This window comes from Penicillium psychrofluorescens (genome assembly GCF_964197705.1).
Source record: "Penicillium psychrofluorescens genome assembly, chromosome: 2".
Classification (NCBI taxonomy): Eukaryota; Fungi; Ascomycota; class Eurotiomycetes; order Eurotiales; family Aspergillaceae; genus Penicillium; species Penicillium psychrofluorescens.
In genome coordinates, this window is record NC_133440.1 from 391,686 (window position 1) to 414,088 (window position 22,403).

Genomic DNA, 22,403 nt, shown 5'->3' on the forward strand with positions numbered 1-22,403 from the left:
CTATGCCATGAGATCGGTCAGACCTCGCTTCCACTGGGCACACTTGAGCTTCAGCACCTTCACCGACTCCAGGAACAGGACATCGCTGTCAAACTGGCCGGTACTCTCCACGTTGAAGATGAAGTGATCCCGCACCCGTCCCAGCTTGACCTTGCCCTGGAATTCCTCGTGGCGCAGACATTCGCGGCTGACGGTGTCCTTGAATGGATCTTTGACAACGGCCTTCTGCTCGCCCGCATGTCCCTCGTATCCGCTTCCACGGCGCGCGGCTTCCTCACTCGTCACAGACTCGAGGCCGATGACCCCCTTGGGAAAGCAGTTGGCGAACTTCTTAGCATCTTCGCCAATGATCGGGCGCTCGATCTGGATATCCGGCAGGAGACGGTAGGTAGCTGTCGCAACGGGCGAGAACTTGGCATGGTCGGCCCCAATTCCCTTGACACAGTGCAGCTCCATCTCAATTTTCTGGCCGGGGCGCAGCTTGGCGATCAGGATGTCCGGATTGGTGGACTGGATGGCACCCTCATCGACGAAGTACTGTTCCTGGCGACCGACGGGGACGAACACAATATCCTTTGCGTAGACATGGGCGTTGTTGTATCTCTTGCGGGGATCCTGCTCATCCGCGGCGGCATCCGGGTTGACGGTACACTCGACCTCCAGGCGCAGGACGACGGTGTTAAAATCGCTGGGAGTGTTGGCTTCCGCGCCCTCGTCGTCCTCTGACGGCTTCCGGAACCAATGCATCCAGTTAATTCCTTCGACAGAGCCCTTGAGCGGGACCAGACCCAGTCGCTGTGCGAGCACTTCATCCTGGATGACGGAGGTGTTGTTGTGCACGTAGACGTACTCAATCGCCAGAGTCGGGATCTCGGCCATCAGGATACGACGGAATGCGTTGGCGACTGCGGCGTCGAGTCCGATCAGAGAGAACGAGGCTTCGAATTGGTCATTGCTGTGGAACTCGACTTGGAAATCCTGGAACGCGCAAGCCATTAGAACGCGAACATTTTGCAGACTCGTCAATGTATGGTACGTACTTTTTTGAACTGATCAGTTGCCCAGCCATGCGACTCTCCGGGCCAGTGGCCTGGGAAATCTGTGGAGGGGATGTTGGTGACGGTTTCTGCGTTGATGCCGATGATCTGGGAGAGGTTAGCTTTGTAGAAAGGAAAAAATAAAGGCCAGACGTACTCGGCGACGCTGCAGCTCCTCATGAGAGGGAACAAGAGGCGCCATGGTGGGCAACTTGGGTGAAAGTGAAGTGAAGACGAGAGATTGTTCACGATAAGAACAATTTCTGGCGCAGCTAATTTTTATGGAGACCTGAGGCAGAAACAGAGGGCTATAATGCACCCTATCACCATACTCACCAGTGCTCCATAGGTGCATTATAGACAACTACACTGGCCAACCACAGCCCGGCTGATGACAGCTCGTCCAACCACGTGACTTTCCGAAATGCCTTTCGTCCTCATCGTTGTCGTTCGTTCCCCAATCCCGCGCCCATCCCCACCCATTGCATGCGCCTGGACTGAGGATCAGCCCTTCCTCCCTCGTCACTCCCTCTCATATCTCTCCCACCGCCCTCCAATGGCTGCTTCCTTCACTCGCCTGGCGGGCAATGCGCCCAAAAGGCTCTGCCTCCGCCCCTCCACCATCCTACACACATCAGTCCCCCGTTCGCGCTCGCTAGCCACCTCCGTCCCGCGCCGACATGCAGAGGTCACCAGCTACCAGGCCACCAGACTCATTCCGACCGACCCGACCTTCACGGCCCTCGCCAACAAGGCGGCCCCCGACGACCCGGAAGCTGCTCCTCTGGAGTCCGAGGCCGAGGGGTTGGACCGCAAGATCCGTCACTACACCGTCAATTTCGGTCCTCAGCATCCCGCTGCTCACGGTGTGCTTCGTCTGATTCTCGAACTCAATGGCGAGGAAATCGTTCGCTCCGATCCCCACGTCGGTTTGCTGCACCGTGGCACGGAGAAGTTGATCGAGTACAAGACCTACATGCAGGCCCTGCCTTACTTCGACCGACTGGACTATGTCTCCATGATGACAAACGAGCAGTGTTTCTCGCTGGCTGTCGAGAAGCTGCTGAATGTTGAGATCCCCGAGCGTGCCAAGTGGATTCGCACGCTATTCGGCGAGATGACTCGTATATTGAACCACCTCATGTCCGTCCTCTCGCACGCTATGGACGTTGGTGCTCTGACCCCTTTCCTGTGGGGTTTCGAGGAGCGTGAGAAGCTCATGGTGAGTAAATCGTGCTTTCCGCGGTAAACTCAATTGGCTGATTTGTTTGTGTCTTTTTTTTTTTAGGAATTCTACGAGCGTGTCTCCGGTGCCCGTCTCCACGCTGCCTACGTCCGCCCTGGCGGTGTCTCGCAGGACTTGCCCCTTGGTCTTTTGGATGATATCTACCAGTGGGCCACTCAATTCGGTGATCGTATTGACGAGACCGAGGAGTTACTCACGGATAACCGTATCTGGAAGGCGAGAACCCAGGGTGTGGGTGTTGTCCCCGTTGCGGATGCCCTGAGCATGAGTTTCACCGGTGTCATGCTCCGTGGCTCTGGTGTTCCCTGGGATATCCGCAAGTCGCAGCCGTACGACGCCTATGACCAGGTGGAGTTTGACGTTCCCGTCGGTGTGAACGGCGACTGCTACGACCGATACCTGTGCCGTATGGAGGAGTTCCGCCAGTCTCTGCGCATCATTCACCAGTGCCTGAACAAGATGCCCGCCGGTCCCGTCCGCGTCGAGGACTACAAGATCTCGCCGCCGCCCCGTGCTGCCATGAAGGAGAACATGGAGGCTCTGATCCACCACTTCCTGCTCTTCACCAAGGGTTACTCTGTCCCGCCTGGGGAGACATACTCGGCCATTGAGGCGCCCAAGGGTGAGATGGGAGTGTTCCTGGTCAGCGACGGCAGCGAGCGGCCCTACCGCTGCAAGATCCGTGCGCCCGGTTTCGCCCACTTGGGTGGCTTCGACCAGGTGTCTCGTGGCCACTTGCTGGCTGATGCTGTCGCCATTATCGGTAAATCTTGACCTTTGACGATCGTATATCTTTCATCGCTAATATCTTCTTAGGTACTATGGATTTGGTGTTCGGTGAAGTCGACCGGTAAGCACGGTCCTGCACCACAACTATAAAACAAGACGAAAACAAAGAAGGCTTTCAACTCGCCTTCCCACGAGTCCGGTGTCAATCGCGCCGTCCTCGATGTGACCAATAAACAATCCCTTGGACCAACCCAGGTGTACCCATACTTGGGGACCATTCCTCCATGTTTCCTTCCCATGGCGTTGTGCTATTATTTCCCTTTTCCCTTTCCCTTTGTCACCTCATTGTCTTTTCCTACCCGCTTCCCATAAACCATGTGTATAGTGAACTGAATCTTCGAAGAAATGTCTTTCCAACCATAGATTGTAGTGGTAGGCGCGGATGTAGATCTGAGCAGGATATGGTAATATTCTGCGAAATCACGAGCATTATAAGATGATGATCATTGCATTGCTGGTTAAATAAACATAAGGAGAAATCGCTGCAACGCCATCAACACCATGCTCCAAATCCACCTCATCGGCCATAAATAGGCCAGCACGAACGCCAATGCAGGCAAGAAAATAATCAAAAAGAGTGTCCGGTTGATGCGTGCTTGGACCAATGTCACCTCCTCGCCCGAAGCGTACCACAGCATGTAACAAGGTACCACTCCGCCTCGACACACCAGCCCACCGCCCCCAGCTTATACGTTATCATCCTCATAAACAAAGGGAATGTCCCGAATACGGCGGCGATTATAATTCACAAACTCCGCGTCCCCCGGTGGGCGCTCGTTCTTCGTGTTCGCAGTGAGCATGCTCTGGATACTCATGCACACACTCTCCACCGTCTGGACGGGCGACCAGCCCGCGCTGCTGAGGAGGTCAAGGCAGATGATTCCGTTGCTGTAGATGTGCGGGTGCATGGGAATAGAGTGGGGTGTGTTGTTGCGCTCGGTGTCGGTGTCGGTGTTTGGTTCAGAGGGCGAGGTGGAGGTGGAAGGGGCGGCAACTGTTATGAATTGGACTTCGGGGGGTTCTAACCAGTAAAAGCAAACACAGTGTGAGGAAAAGAAGAGCCGTCAGGGTGAGGGTGGGTGCTTACCGATAGGATATTTACGTCCAAAGGTGAATTTCAATCGATAGGTCTGGTTCTGGTAGAGCGGGTTGTCGTCTAGGACTTTGATGTCCATTTGCCATTCTTCGAGGTTGTCGGATTTGGCGACTGAGATTCCCGGTGGGACGTGTTCTTTCAGCTAGAGAAAAGGGCTGGTGAGATTCGATTCATTGTGGGGGGGGAGGATGGAGGAGGCGTCGGAGGATAGGAAGTGGAACCGGAAGTGAGAGATCGGTACCTTGAGGAGCTCCTGTATTTCCGCAATGGACTTGTCAGTTCCGAGAGCGTACTCTTTGACCGGAATAGTACGTACCTTGCTCAGGCGCTTCGTGGCGAACATGGTGGGGGTTTATTTACACTGCCCGCTGAAGTGTACATGTATGTAGTGAAGGGAGGAAGGAAGATGGAGGGCCAGATAAGAAATGACGATCCCACGTGATTGATGGACTATACTAACGCAACCATAACGATGATATGTATGAATGGATATCCACGAAAACCAGCCAAACCATTAGAAACAAATGACCAGAAGATGAAAATAAAAAGAAAGACATTGTTTGTTCAATGCGACGCCTTCTCCCGGGCCTCGCGCTCCACCTTCTCCAGTTCCTCGTTATCCTTCATCTCACGCACCTTGGCTAGCACCACTTCGCGGAAGATGGCCCCCTTGGCAACGTCGCCCAGACTACGTTTCTTCTTGCCCTCACCATTCGAGTCAGCGGGAGCGGCCTCAACACCACCAGCCGACTCAGCCATGTCCGCTGGGCTGGGGATATCGTCCCCGTCGGCCTCGTCTTCGTGCATCTTGAGTGCCTCAATGCGGTTGGCGAGCTTGACAATCTCGATGCCGCGGCGGAGACGCGCCTTGGCAATGTAGGCGCGGATCTCCGGCAGCAGGTCGCGGTCGCTGGCCGACTCGCCCTTGAGCCAGGAGTGCTTGAGGACCTCTTCCGAGGTCGGACGATCATTCGGATTGGGCTGGAGGAGGGTTATGATGAAGTTCTTGGCATCCTGCGAGACGCCCTTCCAGTACCGCTCATGGAAGATGATGCGACCCGCCCGGCATTCTTCGATCAGGTCGGTCAGGTTCTCGGAACGGAAGGGGGAGTAGCCGCACAGCAGCGTGTAGGTAATGACACCGAGTGACCAGATATCGACCGCTTTGCCGTGGCCCCGCTTGAGCATGACCTCGGGCGCCGCATATCCGAATGAACCGGCCATACTGGTGAGCACCTCGGTCGGAGTCTCCAACGTCTTGGCGATACCGAAATCTGCCAGCACTAATTGGGAGTCGGCGGAGCGCGTCTGATACAGGAGGTTTTCGGGTTTCAGATCTATCGCGCCGTCAGTCAGTACTTCTTTGGCGTGCGGGAGCAGGACCAACCTCGGTGAACAATGTTGCGCTCGTGGAGATAGTTGACAGCCTCAAACACCTGCCGAATCGTCTGCGAGGCGTCTTTCTCCGTGAACTTGCCATAGTCGCAAATCCGGTCAAACAGCTCGCCGCCCACGGCCAGGTCGGTGACAATGTAGAATTTATCCTGGCTGGTTGTCAGATGGGGGGCCTGATCGCACGGGGCGCGGAGCTCACCTTGGATTCAAACCAGTCGACAAAGTGGACGATGTGAGGATGGTTGAGTTGCTGCAGCATCTCCAGCTCATCGTAAACCATGCCCTCGTTCCCGCGAACATTTTTTTTCAGGATGATCTTGACGGCAACCTTGCCGTAGGGGGAGTCGGCCTCGCGAACAATGCCGTAAGTTCCCGCGCCCAGTGTTCGGCCAAACTTGTACTGTGACCTATAAACAACCAAGGTCGCGTCTCAGCAAACATGGTCTTCAAGAATGAACGGAATGACCTACTTCCTCTCGTAGCTCTCCGGCTGCCCGGACAGTTTGTTAAACATGTTCGAGACTGGAGGGTTGCGAGTTAGCATGAACGCGAAGAAAAAGAAAGAAAATCAAGAAAAGGAAAAAGGCAAGCGGCGTGTGTGTGAGCGGACGATAGGAACGGGCTCGAGTGCCAGCGGAGCGCCGCCCATATGTGTCCAGCACATTGCCCATTAGAGCACAGACGCCGAGTTGGGGAGTCTACTCGTTGCGGCTGGGGTTGGGACGAGGCCGAAGTCCAGTCCCTCGGCGAGAAACGTGGCCTAACGGTCCATATCCTGGGTGTCGCACACACAAAAGCAAGCAAGCAAGGTGTGGCAGTATAGATTGGGCGACTCACAACTCATCGTGTAGGGATCAGGCTGCGCACGATAGCCCGCGGGGTCGAATGGAGGGGTGCGATCGCGGGGAACAGAACAGGGATAAACAGTGGTGGACGGTGTCAATCGATTCCAGGGGAGGAAAGGGAGGCGAAGGCGACGAGAAGCTGGAAGACGAAGTGGCAGGTTGGCAAGAGCAGGACTGTCCAGCGTGTTGGTGTTAGTTCGTCCAACGGTCGCAAGAGCTGGATTCGGCTTGGCTGCCCCCACCCTGCAGTCTGGACGGACCCGATCGCCGATCCAGGAAAAAGTAGTGGATGACTTACGTGTTTAATGGCGACGACCTAAGAATTGCAGAGAATATGACTGAGTGAGGAAAGAGAAGAAAAAGAAGAAGAAGAGGAGGGAAAAGACAGTGTTCAAGCTGAGCTCCTCCCGATACGCGATGAGGGGCCGTAGGGTTTAGCGTGCACCGCCACGATACTCGATACGGTCTCTACATTTGACAGGGGGCCTTAGATCTAGGCCCTGAGAGTCAAAATGCATCATAATATAGGCGTACAGTAATAATCATAACTTGGTAGTGGATTTGGTTGATTTTGCGGTTTAGTTCGCCGTCAGATCTATATTTCAACCTCTTGCATGGCTTGCCCTACTTGCCCAACCCCTGCAGGAAGCGCCGCCGGATATCCTTGCAAATCTCGACATTACTGCGCGCCCGCTCCTGAGAGTCCTGCGCCCTCCGCGCCAGCCACTCGTTGCGGTCCTTGAGAAATGCCTCCATTCGCTCATCCCGCTGCCGAACCATCGCCTGCTTCTCCGCGCTCATGCTGCTCACCTCTGGCTCCGGCACATCGTCCGACGGCGGGAACTGAGGCTTGCGCGGAACGCGTTTCTCCACGGGCAGAATGTCGAGCTTGGGGCCGGGAAGAGTTTGGTACCAGTACGCGGTCGTACTCCAGTCATCGCGCAGGTGGTTCGCATGCCCAGACTCGAGGGTGACCTTGATCTTCTTGTTGAAGCGCACGGGATCCGTAAGGTGCCAGCGATAGCTGACCTGGTAGTTCGGGACGTCTTCTTCGTGGATGATCGTACCGCAGAACGGGTACGCATTCTTCTGCATGCCCCATCCCTGCGTGAAATAGTCCTCTCCGCCGGTGCCGTGCATGCTAGGCGGCCAGGTGTCGTCGTCGATGAAGATCATGTCGTCGCCTTCGCCCCACCAGGTGCCCTGGAAGTGTGCGACGGACTGGTTGCAGCCAATGAACTGGCCGGCGCCTTCGGTCTCCAAGACGACGTAGTTGTCCTTTCCATCGAGGTTGGGCACTTGCGTCTCGAGGCTGTTGGTCTGGATGCGGGAGGGCGCCCAGCCGTTGGTTGGGTTCATGCGGTGCCAGTGAGCGTGGAAGTACAGAGTATCCGCGGACAGAGGCTCTGGGTAGAGCTCGTAGTCGATGTAGAAATACTGGAAATAGGCCTCGTCGTTTTGGTTCTCGATCTCGATGCGTGCGCGTTTGTTGAATGGCATCGTGAGGTAGCAGTTGAACGCAGCCGCGCCGCCGAACTTCTTCTCCTCGGACGGCTTGACCGAGACCGTGAAGGGAAGAGACTGGAAATTGGCCGCCATGGAGTGACCCAAACAGAAGAAGTCGCCGATGGGGGCGATCACGTTGGGCGTCTCGGAATCATCCCAGTACATCTTGATAAGCACCTTGCGGTAGTAGTCCGGGTCACTGACTTCATAGCTCAGGCCGAGCGCATTGTGGATTTCCATCATCGCGACACCAGACTTGGAGTAGGGGATCAGGCCCGGGCCCAACATCTTGCGGCAGGTTTGGACAAACCAGAGGTGCGTGATGGCGCCGGGTCCTTCCAGGTCGGCGAGCACGATGGACTCGCCGGGCAGGACGACAAAGGCGTCTTCGTTGAGGCCCTTCTGGTCCCAGCTAGCCACGCGAGCGCTGCGGGCAACCTTTCTCTTAGCCATGCTGGCCAGCAGATCGCTTCCGATAGGCATTTTGGAGGTGATTGAGGATTTCGAGCGAAGAGAACGAAATAGATAGGCTGTGACAAGCAGCTTCTAGGACGAGAGTTCCTAGACCTCTTTAATAGACTCATGTTGCACCGCTTTTTATTGACGTGGCCATGATCGATTGAGAGATCATTGATCAAGACAAGCGGAGTGAACCGATGCTTCCGTCTGTCTCTCGGAGCATTACCCGCCATCCGCTGGATCTATGGTGTCAGGGGAAAATTCCCACTAGTAACTTACTAGGACCATCTGCCGCATCCTGATCACCTGAGCAGTCATGGAAACTAGGCGTCCAGTGCAATTTCCACGTTCTTCCCAAAATCCCCGCAGTTTTTCCGCTTTCTGCCCCAATAGATACATGATAGCTAGCCTGAACACCATCGTTTTCTTCATTGTCAGACCTGACTACCTGGTATATTTCGTAGTGAATACGCTTATTTTGCATTTCCACATATTGCTCAGAATTGGGGTAAAATATCCGCTAGACCAAAAATGCACCATAGGCGACGTTCTTAGTCTACCTTAGTCTGTACCGTCGATTTCCCATCTCGACAGGATCAATTGCGGGGAATCGGACCCACATTCGAGAGCGGAGGCAAAGTCCTGCTCCGCGATTTAAACCAAGTCTCTCCGTCCATGCTTCTACACCATACCCATGATGGAAGAAACCCCCCAGACTAAGCGAAAACGCACGACACTGGCCTGCGATGCATGTCGCGCGCGGAGAACCAAGTGCGACTCGCAGAGACCAGCGTGCCACTATTGTCAAACCCGCGGCCTAGCCTGTGTCTACCAGGAGCCTGTAGTGGAGCCCCCGAGTCGGTATGCAACTGTTCTGTCCGCGTAGCACCCGCAGATAGTACTGACATGGTGAGGTAGGGTCGAAGAGGAATTGAATGCCGTGAACAAACGGCTCGATCAACTCATCAGCTTGATGCTTCCGGCGCAGCCCGTGTCCCCGGATGTCCGTACCACAGATCCGCGAAATGAGTATGATGCACTGGCGAACCATCTTGATTCGCCCTTTGACTTGCCTTCCAAATTGCTCGGCAATTCGTCTGTTATGCATGTGCTCGGACTAGATGCGGATTTCGCGCAGGCTTTAATTCGGCGGGAACGGGCTGCCGGTCTCGAAGGCCAAGCGGGTGGAGGCCCGCGGATGCTCATGGTTCATCACCGACATGCCGTGAGGTAAGTTGAGGACATGCATCGAGTGATCCCCACTAATTACCGAAATCAGTGCCTTGGCTGCATTTTCGGCCCAGGTTCACATCTGGTATCCCGTTCTCCCGTCGGGCTTTTCGCAGGAATACTTTCGGGTTCTCTCCGGTGCATTGCATCCTTCTTCGGAATCTTGCCTTTCCCTTCTTGTGGCCGCAGTTGGCTACGTAGTAGGGGGAGGTGAGTCAGGTGTAGATACTCCATACTTTGATACGGCTCTCGCTTCACTGCCAATTGTAATCACCGAATGCAGTGTCCGCAGTGTCCAATGCCTGATGTTGATGAGTTTGTATTATTGTTGCTTATTGAGACCTTGTCAAGCACATGACTACTGCTTGATTGCTTCGTCCAAGATTCAAAATATTATCAAAAGGTAAGTACCCTCTGCTCGGTTATCTACGGATAACGCTGATATGGAAAATTAAGTGGTTTGGAGGGTGATGATCCAAACGCCATTGAACTGACTAGGCGGGCGTATTGGGGTGTATTGTTGCTCGAGAAGTAAGTTACCCAAATTTGCAACTAGAAATACCACTGACATTCAACATAGTGAAATTACTGGTCAGCTGGATGTAGCCAAGAGCGACATTTGGTGCTTGGATGAACATGTCCCACTGCCACTATGCCAGCAGACATGGCAGTTTACGCCAGAGAACGCATCACCCGGAGTGGCGGCGATTGCTTCCCCAGATAGTGCACTATCTATTGACACAAGTGTGGAAAATACACGGTCCTATTTCCTAGCCGAAATTGCCATGCGGCGTATGCTGCATCGATGCAACGCAGCTGTTCAGGCAACGCCTACGGGCAAATACGTCTATGCCCCCGGCATTGCATTGGAGCTAGAACACCAGCTCGAAGAATGGTACCGCTACCTACCTGACATCAACCATTTTGAGAAAGGAGATGTGTCCCAGCCATTGGAGCTGCTCAGTATCCCAACGTGTGCTTTGTCCAACTTTCTCCGAGTCCAGTACTACTGCTGCAAGCTTTCGATATATTGGCCTGCTGTTTATCAGGTGATGCAGGATGGGCTCATCACGGACCTCCTTCTAGATCATTGCCGGAGATTTTTCGACTCTTATGTGATGCTGACACCGAGTATTGTGGCAGCATTCAATGACTGCCAAGTAAACCGGTGGACTCTATTTGTTAGGTACGCTCAACTCTTTTTTGTTTGCCACTGAAGGAATAACTCTGTACTGACCTTGAGATATAGTATTTTCATTACTTCGGTGGCCGTCATGGCTGCAGCAAATGCTCCCTGTCTGACTGGGCTTTGCTCATCTCAACTCTATCAATGTCTCCGAATATCGGGACATGCCGAACAAACAATTCTGCAGAAGAGCCCATCCTTGATGATGTTGCAAGGAGTACTGGAAGAGCGTCTTTCAGAAGCTGGCTTATGAAAAAAGTAACGATAAATGGCGATGGTTATTCTAATGAAATTCTTTATCTACACCAGATCTGACATGAAATCAAATAATTATGTTCGACTAGTCGACAAGCCATCCCAAATATTCACCTCCTCGATAAGGACACTGCCACATTCCCCATTAGAAAATGCCGATATACGAACAGGACTAGAATATTCCGGAGAATAAACTGTCGTTGCCAAAGCAAACCGGTCATTCGCAAAGACCTCCAAGACATCCGCGTCGGAGATGATGCGGATACGCAATTTCTCCAAGATTTCTCCAGGCTCGACATTATCCTTCCTGTAAAACAGCGTAAAGGGACCTTTTTCGAGACAATTGCGGATATCTGGGTCCGACGTCGATCTTTCTTTGTCCAAGTTGATTGTCTCATCTCGCAGAGAAAATGTGATGGTGGTGCAGATAGACATGTTGCTATTGTGGCGTATGTGAAATCCCAGTTCCTGGCAGCAATTTGGGTTAATAGCAATTACTGCTTCGAGCTCCCAGGTAGGGAACGATGTTGAGCACAGTGTCTTCGTTGCGCCGGTCGCTGGAGATGGGAGCAAGATATTTTCCTGTTGATAGATATGCTCACAGCTCTTGCGAAGTTCGGAAATCTCGTCAATAGGGCGGATGCCGAGAGTGTGAAGGGTCATTGAGCTGTCACTCTGTGAAACAGTTTCAACAGAGGCGATTGCCGACAAAGGGCTGTGAAGGGCTCGAGTGACATTTGGTATGGAAAGAAGAAACAGCTCGCGCGGAACGGCTAGTGCGCCGTTCCATCCCTTTTCTTTGGCGCAACTCGCGGGAATATCCTCTTCAGGAATCCATGCGTGCATGATATGTCTTTTAAACACCGGATCAAAAAATGAATTAGCGGCATACAATGACCCGCAGTCCAAATAACCTCCATGAGTGTAGTCAACCCGAGGCAGATTGTTCTCGGAATTCAAATCGCCAAACATCCACAGCAGAGAACGGACAGTTCTCGGAAGAATCTGTTTATTGGGTTCGAAAATTTGAATGTGTTCACGTTCTACATCCCCTTCAGCCCCAATAATGAGACACAGGCGATTATTGTCTTCGGATCCGAGGGTTAGGAAATTTGTGCATTCCCAGTTGATACCGAAGTTCCCAGACCATTTTGGCGAGGGCTGGAATCGAGCGGGCATATTGACCAAGGGACACAAATAATGCCAATCTCCAGGGTTGTCCTGCGGCACAGAATATAGGAAGGTTGTTGGTCCGTAGCCTTCAATTCCACCTGATACAAGACCATACAGGGATTTTTTTTCACGAAAATTATCCATGGCACGCCACTCTGCTAGAAAGGGATCACGAAAGCCAGTCACTTCAAGTTCCTGAGGCTCACCCAGCAAGATAGGGTTTTCTGAAGATTTCGTCCATGTCTCACCACCATCAGCTGATTCGGCGATTGCCAATCCAGCCGCGTTGCGAGGATATGGAGGTGTGCTCCAGTGAAAAGGCAGACGGCGGACTGAAGAGTAGACAACCTTCAGAGATCCTTGCTCGGAATTTGCGGGTGGTACCATACACCCTGTAAAAACTCCATCGCGATCATAAGGCTTGTCAGGAATTAAGGCGGGCCTAGCCGCGGGCGTCCAGGAAACGAGATCTTTGCTGGTCATATGACCCCAAGACATCGAGCCCCATTCAGTATCATGCGGATTACCTGTACGGTATTAGTCAAACCTAGCCGTAGCGCCATCCAGCTTACATTGATAGAAGACATGGTACAAGCCGGTCGCCGAATCATAGCCCGGAGCACACGGGTCGTTGATCCAGCAAGCAGCAGTGAAATGCAGAGATGGCCTGGCGCGATGGAACTCCATGTCTGTGATGAATTTCAGAACAACATTATTGTTGATCCATGCACGATTTATACACAACCGCCCGTTGCCAAGTGCCGCCAGGTCGATCTCGGCATGTACCGTGCATCGCGGAGCATCTTCGCCACTCCGCGAGACCCATAAACTCTCAACCCCAGACTCCGCCTACCCCCACGGGGAAGATCGAGCATGCATCGTGGCTGCTGCATATATAATGACATAGGCTTCCCCCGGAGATGTAACATGATGCAACGCTACATTAGTGAAGATCTATCACGATGACCGACGAGTACGAAAACCATGTTCTCCGGCAGGTTGCAGTGACTGACTTCTTGCCAGAATTGACTACACCGTCATCAACCCCGATAAGAAATGGCGAATGCTTCGCGAACAGTGGCGATTTGCTCTCTGGAGTACGTCTTCCTGCCGTAAAAATCGGACATGAACTCACCGTACTAGCGTTCTGGGTGTCGAGTGGTGTTATGATGCAGGGCTTCGACATTGTCGCGGGTGGCCAATTGGCCGCGCTACCCGCATTCCAGAAGCAATTCGGTATCCTTGAGCCATCAGGAGACTATCTTATACCGGCGCATTACCTTTCGGCTTGGAGCTCGATTGCCCCAGCATGCGAGATCGTCACCACCTTTATTGTTGCCCCTTCACTGGAGAAATTTGGTCGCAAGCCAGGAATCCTAGTGGCAATGATGATATCCGTTGCGGGTATTCTCTTGCAACAGTTGGCGACAGATTGGCGAACACATCTCGCTGGCAGAGGGGTCAACGGTGAGTGAACCTTCAAAGCGTTTCTCAATTCTGACATCAACCAGGAATTGCTATTGGCGCAATGTTTACTATCTCTCCTCTTTGGATCGGAGAAACATGCCGGCCAGAGTTACGAGGATTCTTCCTGTGTTTCTTCAATACTAGCATTGTGTTTGGCCAGTTTGCGATGTCAGAACTTCCTTTCCCTCAAATACGTGGCTTGTGTTACTAATGTCATTAAAAGTGTCGTAATCTCAAAGGGAGGAAGCTACATCGATGGAAAGTGGTAAGTGACCTTTTCATGGGCGCTGTGCTGTAGCTAACTCGGCATTGCAGGCAATGGTGGCTCCCGGTGGTGGCCATGTACATCTTCCCTCGTATGTGAACAACCAACCATGCCATTACTATATTAACATTTTGGATAGTCATTCTCACTGCAGGCTGGTTTTTCTTCCCCGAATCCCCGTATTGGCTGGTCAGATGTGGAAAAACCACACAAGCCAAAAAGGAGTTGAAGAAAGTCTACGGCTTCAAGAATGACGATTTTTACGACATTGAGATTCGAAGAATGGAAGAAGAAATCCGCATTGCCACCGAGATTCAAGGAACGACAGACAAACACAAATTTTTAGGAATCGACGTATCAGCAGAGGTCGAGTGCTTTGAAAGCAAGAATCGCAAACGAACCTTCACTGCCATTTTTGCTGCTAGCGCTCAGCAGATGATTGGCGCTACTTTTGTCATCGGCTATGCAACATATTTCCTTGACTTGATCCACGTGAAAAACTATTTCGATGCATCCGTGGTTCTTTATATTGTGATGCTCCTGTCCAGTATGGCAGCTTTCCCTCTGACGGAGATCCTCGGCCGTCGAGCCCTAATCGTCGGGCCCCAATTTGCATTGTGCGTCATACTTCTGATCATAGGAATTTTGGGTTGCGTTCCAGACCAAAACAAAGCCAGTTGGGGCATTGTTGTTTTCATTTACTTGTGGGCAATCATCTTTCAGCTATCCATTGGGGCGACTGGATTTGTTTTGGCGTCGGAAATTGCCACAATGCGTCTTCGTGGTGCAACCCAGGGACTGGTCACCATTGCAAATGCGGTCTGGGGGCTTATCATGCAATTTACCATCCCCTATATGGTGAGAGATGACGGGCATTGATTTACATATATTTTGCTAACGACTCCCACAGATCAACCCTGATGCAGGAAACTTGGGTGGCAAAGTCGGATTCATCTTCTTGGGGACGGGGATTATTGCTGCAATTGGAGGATGGTTCTTATACCCGGAAACAAAGGTAAGACCTTTTTATTACTTCCGCGGATTTTACTAAGTCATGGCACTAGGGAATTTCGTTTGAGAGACTCGATGAACTATATGCGCTAAAGGTGGCACCCCGACATTTTAAGCGGATGGCAATTCAGACAGGCCGAGTTGAGGAGAGCCAAAAAGGGGAGAGCTTGCATGTTGAATAACCAGTTCAAGAGTTGTCGATTCTGCCAGGGTAAATCTCCAACTACCCCGCTCGCTCGCTATCTCGATTACGCAACCGTAGGCGGCTAGTTATACCTTCAAACCCTTGGTCGGGATACAAGTTTGACCTTCTACGTAGAGTAAGGCAGCTTGAATAATATGCTACGAGCAGATGTTAAGATGGCAATCTGCGCAGGTCCACGTTGTGGGGGGTGTCGATGCGACGAATTCGGGCGCCTTTGGCATCTCACCAATGAACGGCCATGCCGAGCCGGCGCATAGTCGGCTACTGGGAGATAACTCAAGAAAGCTTGAGGTTACTAAGCCAAAGTGAAACATGGCGTTCTTTTGCATCCGACGTGCCTAGGCATGTATTTATTCTTAAGAGAGTGTTTCCCCAGAACTCATCCCAGTACACTTCATTCATAATCCCATCGTATCTTGCCACATTGCCAAATATGGGGTCAGCCGAGATCGACTGGCGCCAGAAGGTAGCCAATAAACGAGAGACATGCTGTGAAGCCATACCGAAAGAATGGAGACTCTCGGATGAGTTGAAATCCACCTTCCAATATCCACTGTCAGAGAACAAAAACGACTTTGTTGGCAACGAGACAATTCGCAAATCTGGTATCTTGACCGAACAAGAGTTGACTATCACTGAAGATTACACGGTGTCTCAACTTCTGGCAGCACTCAGTCAAGGTACACTGTCCGCTTTGGAAGTCACACTCGCGTTTTCCAAACGCGCTGCTATTGCGCAACAATTGGTATGGCCATAGATTCATTTGTACCCGACCAATGTTTAATAATTCACAAATGGCTAGGTGTCATGCCTTACAGAGACGATGTTCACCCAAGCCAGAGAAAGAGCCCAATGGCTCGATGAGCAAAAGGCACAGGGCAAGACAGTTGGACCGCTCCATGGTCTTCCGGTGAGCATCAAAGACTCTTTCCATGTCAATGGCACTCAGGCAACCATTGGAATGGTTGCTTTTCTCGATGAGACCTCGACGACCAATTCACCTTTGGTTGATCTTCTCTTGAAACTGGGAGCCGTGATCTATGTGAAAACAAACGTGCCTCAGACAATGATGGTACGTTTCTCCTATACCGTTCCCAAAGACCCTAAATTACTTAGAATGACCGGGGTATCTAGACCTGCGAGTGTGAAAACAATGTTTTCGGGCGTACTTTAAACCCACGGAACACGTTGCTTGGTCCAGGAGGATCCAGTGGTGGCGAAGGTGCTTTGGTGGCTCTCCGAGGCTCACCTTTGGGTGTGGGAACTGATGTTGGCGGTTGGATATTTCCAAACATTCCATGCAGGCTTGAGTTTCTAACCTACTTTTAGGCTCGATCAGAATCCCTGCTTTGTGCTGTGGAACATACGGTTTCCGTCCCAGTACCGGCCGGATTCCCAACGGAGGTACGAGAATCTGCACAACCAGCGGCCTGAAGTTTATACTGTCCTGTGCTGGGCCGCTCGCCATGGATATGGATGCCCTGGAGATCTTCTGCCGAGAAGTTATTGATGGACAGCCTGCCCTATATGACTCCACCGTTATTGATGTGCCCTGGCGACGAATTGCGTCCAAACCGACCCTCCGAATTGGAGTTTTGCCCGAGAGTCTGGTGTATCCTCTCCATCCGCCTGTCAAACGAGTGTTGGGCGAAGCAGCCCGCGTCTTGGAAGCGCAGGGTCATGAAATAATTACCCTGGATGCAGCTGAGTGTCACTTCGAAGAGATCAACGAGGTAGCTTGGAACCTCTTTGGCCTGGACCCTAACGCTGCTCAACTGATCGCGGCGGCGGGTGAGCCTTTCGCGCCTGCAATCTTGTATATGAAGCAGCAGGCAGAAGCACTGCAACAGGTCCAGAAAAGCACCCTGGGAAACATTGAAGGCCTGGACCGTATGGGCAAACTAGCGCTTCTAAACACCCGACGAGCAGGGTTTCGAGAGGTTTGGAGGAAGATGTGGCTGCGACTTAACCTGGACATTTGTTTGGCACCAGGCGCGCAGGGGACGGCTGTTCCTCATGACAAGTATGGCTTGTCACCATATACCTGTTTGCTGAATTTTCTTGATGTGAGTAGAAAGGTGACCCTCTTTGGGGCAAAAGACTGACCATGGTGCTCTGCAGTATCCCTCGTGCATTATTCCTTACGGGAAAGCAGGAGAGGCAGATGCGAACTCTACTTTCGAACTTCATTCGGGCCAGGCTGCACCACCATGTAGGGATTCCGTCTGCTTTGCCTTTAATATTACTGATCAAGACTACTATAGATGATTTTAAAACCCTTCAAGGCGCGCCGTGTGCAATCCAGGTTTTCACTCCGACCATGCGAGATGAAGAGTGTCTTGAAATGACCAAGACAATCGATAACTGTCTCAAACACTAGGCATAATGGCATTTTGGCTCTATTTGAGATTCATTCACCTTGCTTCGAAAATTAGAGTTCACTGTCTATTTTGACGAAATTTAGAGCCGAACCACAATTCATTGTTCATTGTCTGAAAATCAACTTGACACTAATTCCGCCATAATACTATAACAAGATAGCTGTAGGTGGGACTAGCTAGATTGCACCTAACGGGAAGAGACCAATTCTTCAGATTAGGATCAACTGAGGTCGAGTGGCGAATGGCAGGAAAACGAGGTCAGCTGGGGATTTGCGGCGAATGTCCCGATCATGCCTAAGACGGAGATTAGATGGCGAACAAGAGATCGAGGAGAAATACTAACCAGAGACAGCCCCATACATCCCCAGTCCGCACATAGACAATGAAGCCAAAAAGTAGATGACGTGCCAAATGTTAATTGAGACTTGAAATAGACCGCCAGCGAAAAAGCCGCGGATCCATCTCTTGACACCAGTTGCATTTCTGTTGACTTGCCCTGTAATTGGGTCAAATCCTTCGCCCTGTTCCACTTGGACTGCGTTTTTCTGGACATCGAAGCCCAGCGCAAACAAAGGAGGCAGCGTGTAGGACAGATTCAGGAGCAGCGATGCAGACATGACACTAACAAAGCCGAAGTAATCCGGAATAGCAGCGGCAATGATAAACGCAATGATCCACCAGACCGGAACCAAGAGGCCGTAGATGATCTTGCCACGCCGGGTTGTAAGCGGTGGTGCTTTCAATATATCAAGCAAGATGTTGTTGTAGACGACTTTGATACCAATGTTGCCATAAAGACCGCCGGCGATGAGAGCAGCAATCAACGTGATCATGTTTCCGACAGTTTGCCATGAGTAGACACTGATACCTTGGTAGGCCGGAGCGTAGGAATACTGTCCTTGGAAATGATAGATGACACAACCGTAGGTGAGATAAAGGCTGTAGATGAAGGCCTGTGCAAGCCACATGGCTTTAATAAAGTCGCGAGGGCGCTTCATCTCAGCCATGAACTCCACAAACAGCTGGGCCCCCGCATATGCGAGCACTCCGTTTAGCATGCCGTTGATTGAGCCAACAAGGCCGTCGGGGGGGATATTGGTGTAGTGCATAACGGGAGGGTATGTCCCGTTCACTTTCGTGATACTCGCTGGATCTACCGATGCACCTGATGATCCTAACCCCGCGACAGAGTAGTTCGGCTCGGAATTCGCCAGAACACCCATGGTCATAAAAATGACGAAGATGTTGAGCCACACGCAAAGGTTTGCGACCCATCCATACGCTCTAAGAGTCCGGATCTGCGTGATGAAGAAGCCTGCAATGGCGAAGATGGCCGGGCAGACGGCGTAGCACAGCTTGAACTTCGACATCTGAGAAATGTTTTGGCCAAATTGGAGTGTGACCTGGCCCACCAGCAGGAGCAATGAAAGACCCTGTAAGACGTTGGTCACGTAGCGACCACCGCGGCCCCACGTCCTAAAACCAAGATCGCCATAGTTCTTGGCCGGGAATTGATGGCTGTCGACACCACAGAAGACGCGCCAGATGAGATACCCAGAGTAACCGACCATCAAGCCGAAAACCGTGTAGAACGCGATGCCTATTATTTAATCAATAAACCGGACATATACAGACGTGGTGTAAGTATATTTGGCTCACCTGGTCCCCACCCCAATGTTCCCATTGCGAAACCAGATCCATACGGTCCCAGGATGTCAGTTGTAATCAAATAGAAGCCTGTTGCTACTGTCAGATCCGAAGCAGTTTCACACATCTTGTTCTGCACTCACAAGCACCCCATCCAGCGGACCTGGCCGAACGGCTTGCATTGAGCCACTCTTCATCCGTGATAAGAATTCTCCTCTCGGGGTTGGTGAAATCCTCCTCCGTCAGGTGGGTGGTGGGCACGACATCTTGCTCACCCTCGTGCTTCTTCCTGAGCAGCCGGCGTATATCCATGACGGGAGCCTCCAGAGTCTCCTCCTCTTCTCTGGTCTTCTGCGCATAGTAGTTGTACTCCTCGAACGTGACATTCGAATCGTATGGAATGCGGGCTTGCGGTTTGATGAGCGTGCTCGCCGGCACCTCAGAAGTGCTATACCGAGGAGGGTCGGAGGACCCTGGCTTTTCGGCCAGCTTTTCGTCCATGACTTCTGGATTCCGATAGCAACGAAACTATTGTGCGCAAAAGTTCACGAGCGTCCTTTTTTTCAAGAAAAAGGAGGCGACGGCTGGGATCTTATGCGGAGAACAACACGGTTCCAGTAATGGTCCGAGCCCGAGAAACCCGGGGCTAAGCGTCCCAACTGGGCCGTGCAGGATAATGCTTTTTTTCCAATTACGGGGCCCATATTACAAACTTCGGTCGGAGTCTTGTCGGCCAGCGACAAGCAACGATAAGCTCTACGCCTGTTACGTACCTGCCTGTTATCGTTTTCTCCGAAAGATTCATTAATTCGAATAATCAGATCTCAAACTCCGACTATGTAGAAGGGCGGAACGCCTGAGAAAAGCGGAACGCCTGATGATCGGTCAGTTGCTGTCGCATCGGCTAGTTAACTCCGTGATAAGGACAGGGGGGTCAGGACCGGGTGCCTGGTGGGGAAAGAGGCCCAAGCGGGAGGCGACATTGGTTACTGTACGGTAGTACCAGCTGTGCGAAGCCACTTTTTCTTTCAACCACGGGGCACTTTTAGTGCTTGAATTTAGACTAAGCCTTTTCGCCAATTTCCGGCGATATCCTCCCAAGGTTCTCTGCACACGTTGATCAAATCAAGAAGGTGCTTAACTGTAGTACCAGACTTGAGTCTCAAAGGTCGCGTGTTCACCGAATTATTTTCCAACATTATCAGGCAATAAATTCATTGATTGGGCCACACTATTGAAAATCACCGGCGCTGTTCTAAACCCGGCCGCTGGTTTCATTCTTATTTCAGAAACCGCTCAGCGCCCCAATAGTCCTCGCTGAGGCGCACAGATGTGAACCTCACCGGAGTACCAGCATCGTAAGCCTCCGCCATCTCTCCATTGCCTACATACATCGCCACATGATAGATGGTACTTGGATCGCTTTGGTTGCTCGCGTAGAAGATAAGGTCGCCCGCTTCCAGCTGCGCCTTGGAAACTCGTACGCCATGACCAGTAAAATCTGCCTGAGCATCGGCGTCCCGGGGAATGGTGATGCCATGCGCATGGTAGAGGGTGTGGGTGAACCCAGAGCAGTCAAAAGCGAAGCCTGATGCGCCGCCCCATAGATACGGTCGACCGACGAACAGCTTCGCCGCATTCACCAGACTCAGCTTGGATGGATATGGAATTTCAGACTCAGAGTCATAGACAGTTGCCTCGTGTGCTGGCAAGTAAGCTGAGCCACCGCTAGGAACTGCGACCTGGATGGCTTCCCCGGTATGGCCGAGGACTGGCAGTCTGGTGTCATAGCTGATTTCAATGAACTTTGATTTCATCTGGGCATCTCGATAGATGGCAGTAGTCGCGACCTTGTCAATCAGTGCAAATGGTTTGCTCGACTGCAGCCGACCATAGCCGGTGTCGAAGGACACCTGAGCAGAAGGGACCCAGCCGGGGTAGCCAAGGTTGTTCTTTGGGGTGGGCTCTCCAGGGACAGCAATTTCGTACCAGCCATTCTTCTCGTCGAGGATATCAACTCGGGCGCCATACAATGCCTGGGTTTGGGTGCGGCTGTCAGTGGTGAGATCGAGGTACTGTGAAACATTCATGGAATTCAGCCATTGCTCGATACGCGCCGGGTTCGTCAGGGCCAGCTGGTCTATGGCGCGCGGTTTGCTGGAATCGGTCCATAATGTTGCGACAGATACATCGATGTAGGCAGCCTGGGTGGCTGTGCGGGAGCGGGGAACATTCGACGCCGGGCTGGGGAGTGCAGAAGCAGCACCCAGAGCAAGTGCAATTGCAATATGTGTGGACAAAAATGATAACATGGTGTCTTAAAAGCTGTTCAGGCAACTTGGTTCAATCAATAGCTCGCCATGCTGGGATCCTTATGTATTGCAAAACACCTGACGCGCTCGTATAGAGCTTTGATTTGACGCTAACAGCATGAGGAGATCCTGCTTCGCAGTAATATCCCGGCTAGGCCATCATCTTCTCCGTTCTCTCTCCGAGACCCACTTGTCCTGTTGCTCGGCACAAAGCTCTCCTAACTAAAAGAGAGTGGAGAAAGTGGATGCGACCGAATGCTTGAACTTAGGCCAGTGGCTCATAATTTTTCCGAAGTTGTTCATTGGTGAAAGATAGGAGTCGTCTCTCCGGCCAAGTGCAACACCCCGATTTCTGTCCGAAGAGGAGTGAAACTAGCGCACTATATGGCAGATTATGATCTTGGGGTACGAATTTCTTTGGTAAATTTAGCCAAGCGGATTTTTTCTATCAAAGGCAGACTGCGCCAGAATCGTTTATCGTGAGCAGCAGATCTTGAACTCCGGAGAGCATAGGAGAATATATCAGTGTGGGTGTATTTGTTGAATCGCTGAAATATTCTATGTAAGTGGGCCCTCTGTTAGAGCTTAACAATATCTGCATGTAATACTAGGCTGGAAATACGATAATTTCACCGATTCTCAAAAGAGCGTGCCCATGCGAGTGGAGTAATTAATATTTTCAAGTACCAAGGCATACGCAGTTCGGACCCTCTTGGCATCTTCTCACTTCCTTTTTATATCAACATCTTATCTTAAGCATTCACCTGGCTATCAATGGATCGCACCAGCACAATAAAGCCACAGCCCCCACCAGACTCGGTATTGGTGGAGAGGACAACTCGCAAGAATGGTGGACAGGTGGTGGTGTTCAACCAACACAGAGCAAGAACGTGGAATC

General features: G+C 51.8%; 10 protein-coding genes across 10 annotated transcripts; 4 read left to right on the top strand and 6 right to left on the bottom strand.

The window, feature by feature from the left end:
• PFLUO_LOCUS2345 (DNA-directed RNA polymerase core subunit rpc40) lies at nucleotides 1-1,239 on the bottom strand (the record flags this gene model as incomplete). The annotated part of the gene is made up of 3 exons (XM_073779475.1): nucleotides 1-978; nucleotides 1,041-1,145; nucleotides 1,195-1,239. The coding sequence occupies 3 exons, from the start codon at nucleotides 1,237-1,239 to the stop codon at nucleotides 1-3; spliced, it is 1,128 nt and encodes a 375-aa protein (XP_073636426.1).
• Nucleotides 1,240-1,593: 354 nt separating this feature from the next.
• PFLUO_LOCUS2346 (NADH ubiquinone oxidoreductase 49 kd subunit) lies at nucleotides 1,594-3,137 on the top strand (the record flags this gene model as incomplete). Its single annotated transcript, XM_073779476.1, has 3 exons — nucleotides 1,594-2,259; nucleotides 2,326-3,046; nucleotides 3,100-3,137. The coding sequence occupies 3 exons, from the start codon at nucleotides 1,594-1,596 to the stop codon at nucleotides 3,135-3,137; spliced, it is 1,425 nt and encodes a 474-aa protein (XP_073636427.1).
• Nucleotides 3,138-3,758: 621 nt separating this feature from the next.
• On the bottom strand, nucleotides 3,759-4,511 carry PFLUO_LOCUS2347 (uncharacterized protein; the record flags this gene model as incomplete). Its single annotated transcript, XM_073779477.1, has 4 exons — nucleotides 3,759-4,093; nucleotides 4,160-4,310; nucleotides 4,410-4,421; nucleotides 4,485-4,511. The coding sequence occupies 4 exons, from the start codon at nucleotides 4,509-4,511 to the stop codon at nucleotides 3,759-3,761; spliced, it is 525 nt and encodes a 174-aa protein (XP_073636428.1).
• Nucleotides 4,512-4,732: 221 nt separating this feature from the next.
• On the bottom strand, nucleotides 4,733-6,077 carry PFLUO_LOCUS2348 (Calmodulin-dependent protein kinase cmk2; the record flags this gene model as incomplete). Its single annotated transcript, XM_073779479.1, has 4 exons — nucleotides 4,733-5,505; nucleotides 5,556-5,712; nucleotides 5,763-5,970; nucleotides 6,034-6,077. The coding sequence occupies 4 exons, from the start codon at nucleotides 6,075-6,077 to the stop codon at nucleotides 4,733-4,735; spliced, it is 1,182 nt and encodes a 393-aa protein (XP_073636429.1).
• Nucleotides 6,078-7,032: 955 nt separating this feature from the next.
• On the bottom strand, nucleotides 7,033-8,397 carry PFLUO_LOCUS2349 (uncharacterized protein; the record flags this gene model as incomplete). Its single annotated transcript, XM_073779480.1, has 1 exon — nucleotides 7,033-8,397. The coding sequence occupies one exon, from the start codon at nucleotides 8,395-8,397 to the stop codon at nucleotides 7,033-7,035; it is 1,365 nt and encodes a 454-aa protein (XP_073636430.1).
• Nucleotides 8,398-9,070: 673 nt separating this feature from the next.
• Nucleotides 9,071-10,689, top strand: PFLUO_LOCUS2350 (uncharacterized protein; the record flags this gene model as incomplete). Its single annotated transcript, XM_073779481.1, has 7 exons — nucleotides 9,071-9,234; nucleotides 9,292-9,603; nucleotides 9,653-9,813; nucleotides 9,955-10,006; nucleotides 10,060-10,134; nucleotides 10,184-10,576; nucleotides 10,662-10,689. 7 exons carry the CDS (start codon nucleotides 9,071-9,073, stop codon nucleotides 10,687-10,689), a joined length of 1,185 nt encoding a protein of 394 aa, XP_073636431.1.
• A 2,490-nt stretch (nucleotides 10,690-13,179) lies between these two features.
• On the top strand, nucleotides 13,180-14,828 carry PFLUO_LOCUS2351 (uncharacterized protein; the record flags this gene model as incomplete). The annotated part of the gene is made up of 8 exons (XM_073779482.1): nucleotides 13,180-13,190; nucleotides 13,241-13,314; nucleotides 13,361-13,684; nucleotides 13,729-13,747; nucleotides 13,908-13,949; nucleotides 14,000-14,040; nucleotides 14,089-14,546; nucleotides 14,673-14,828. The coding sequence occupies 8 exons, from the start codon at nucleotides 13,180-13,182 to the stop codon at nucleotides 14,826-14,828; spliced, it is 1,125 nt and encodes a 374-aa protein (XP_073636432.1).
• A 770-nt stretch (nucleotides 14,829-15,598) lies between these two features.
• PFLUO_LOCUS2352 (uncharacterized protein) lies at nucleotides 15,599-17,545 on the top strand (the record flags this gene model as incomplete). The annotated part of the gene is made up of 6 exons (XM_073779483.1): nucleotides 15,599-15,910; nucleotides 15,968-16,237; nucleotides 16,300-16,441; nucleotides 16,495-17,231; nucleotides 17,287-17,377; nucleotides 17,430-17,545. The coding sequence occupies 6 exons, from the start codon at nucleotides 15,599-15,601 to the stop codon at nucleotides 17,543-17,545; spliced, it is 1,668 nt and encodes a 555-aa protein (XP_073636433.1).
• A 339-nt stretch (nucleotides 17,546-17,884) lies between these two features.
• On the bottom strand, nucleotides 17,885-19,694 carry PFLUO_LOCUS2353 (uncharacterized protein; the record flags this gene model as incomplete). Its single annotated transcript, XM_073779484.1, has 3 exons — nucleotides 17,885-19,146; nucleotides 19,206-19,283; nucleotides 19,337-19,694. The coding sequence occupies 3 exons, from the start codon at nucleotides 19,692-19,694 to the stop codon at nucleotides 17,885-17,887; spliced, it is 1,698 nt and encodes a 565-aa protein (XP_073636434.1).
• Nucleotides 19,695-20,473: 779 nt separating this feature from the next.
• Nucleotides 20,474-21,505, bottom strand: PFLUO_LOCUS2354 (uncharacterized protein; the record flags this gene model as incomplete). Its single annotated transcript, XM_073779485.1, has 1 exon — nucleotides 20,474-21,505. The coding sequence occupies one exon, from the start codon at nucleotides 21,503-21,505 to the stop codon at nucleotides 20,474-20,476; it is 1,032 nt and encodes a 343-aa protein (XP_073636435.1).
• Nucleotides 21,506-22,403: the final 898 nt, after the last annotated feature.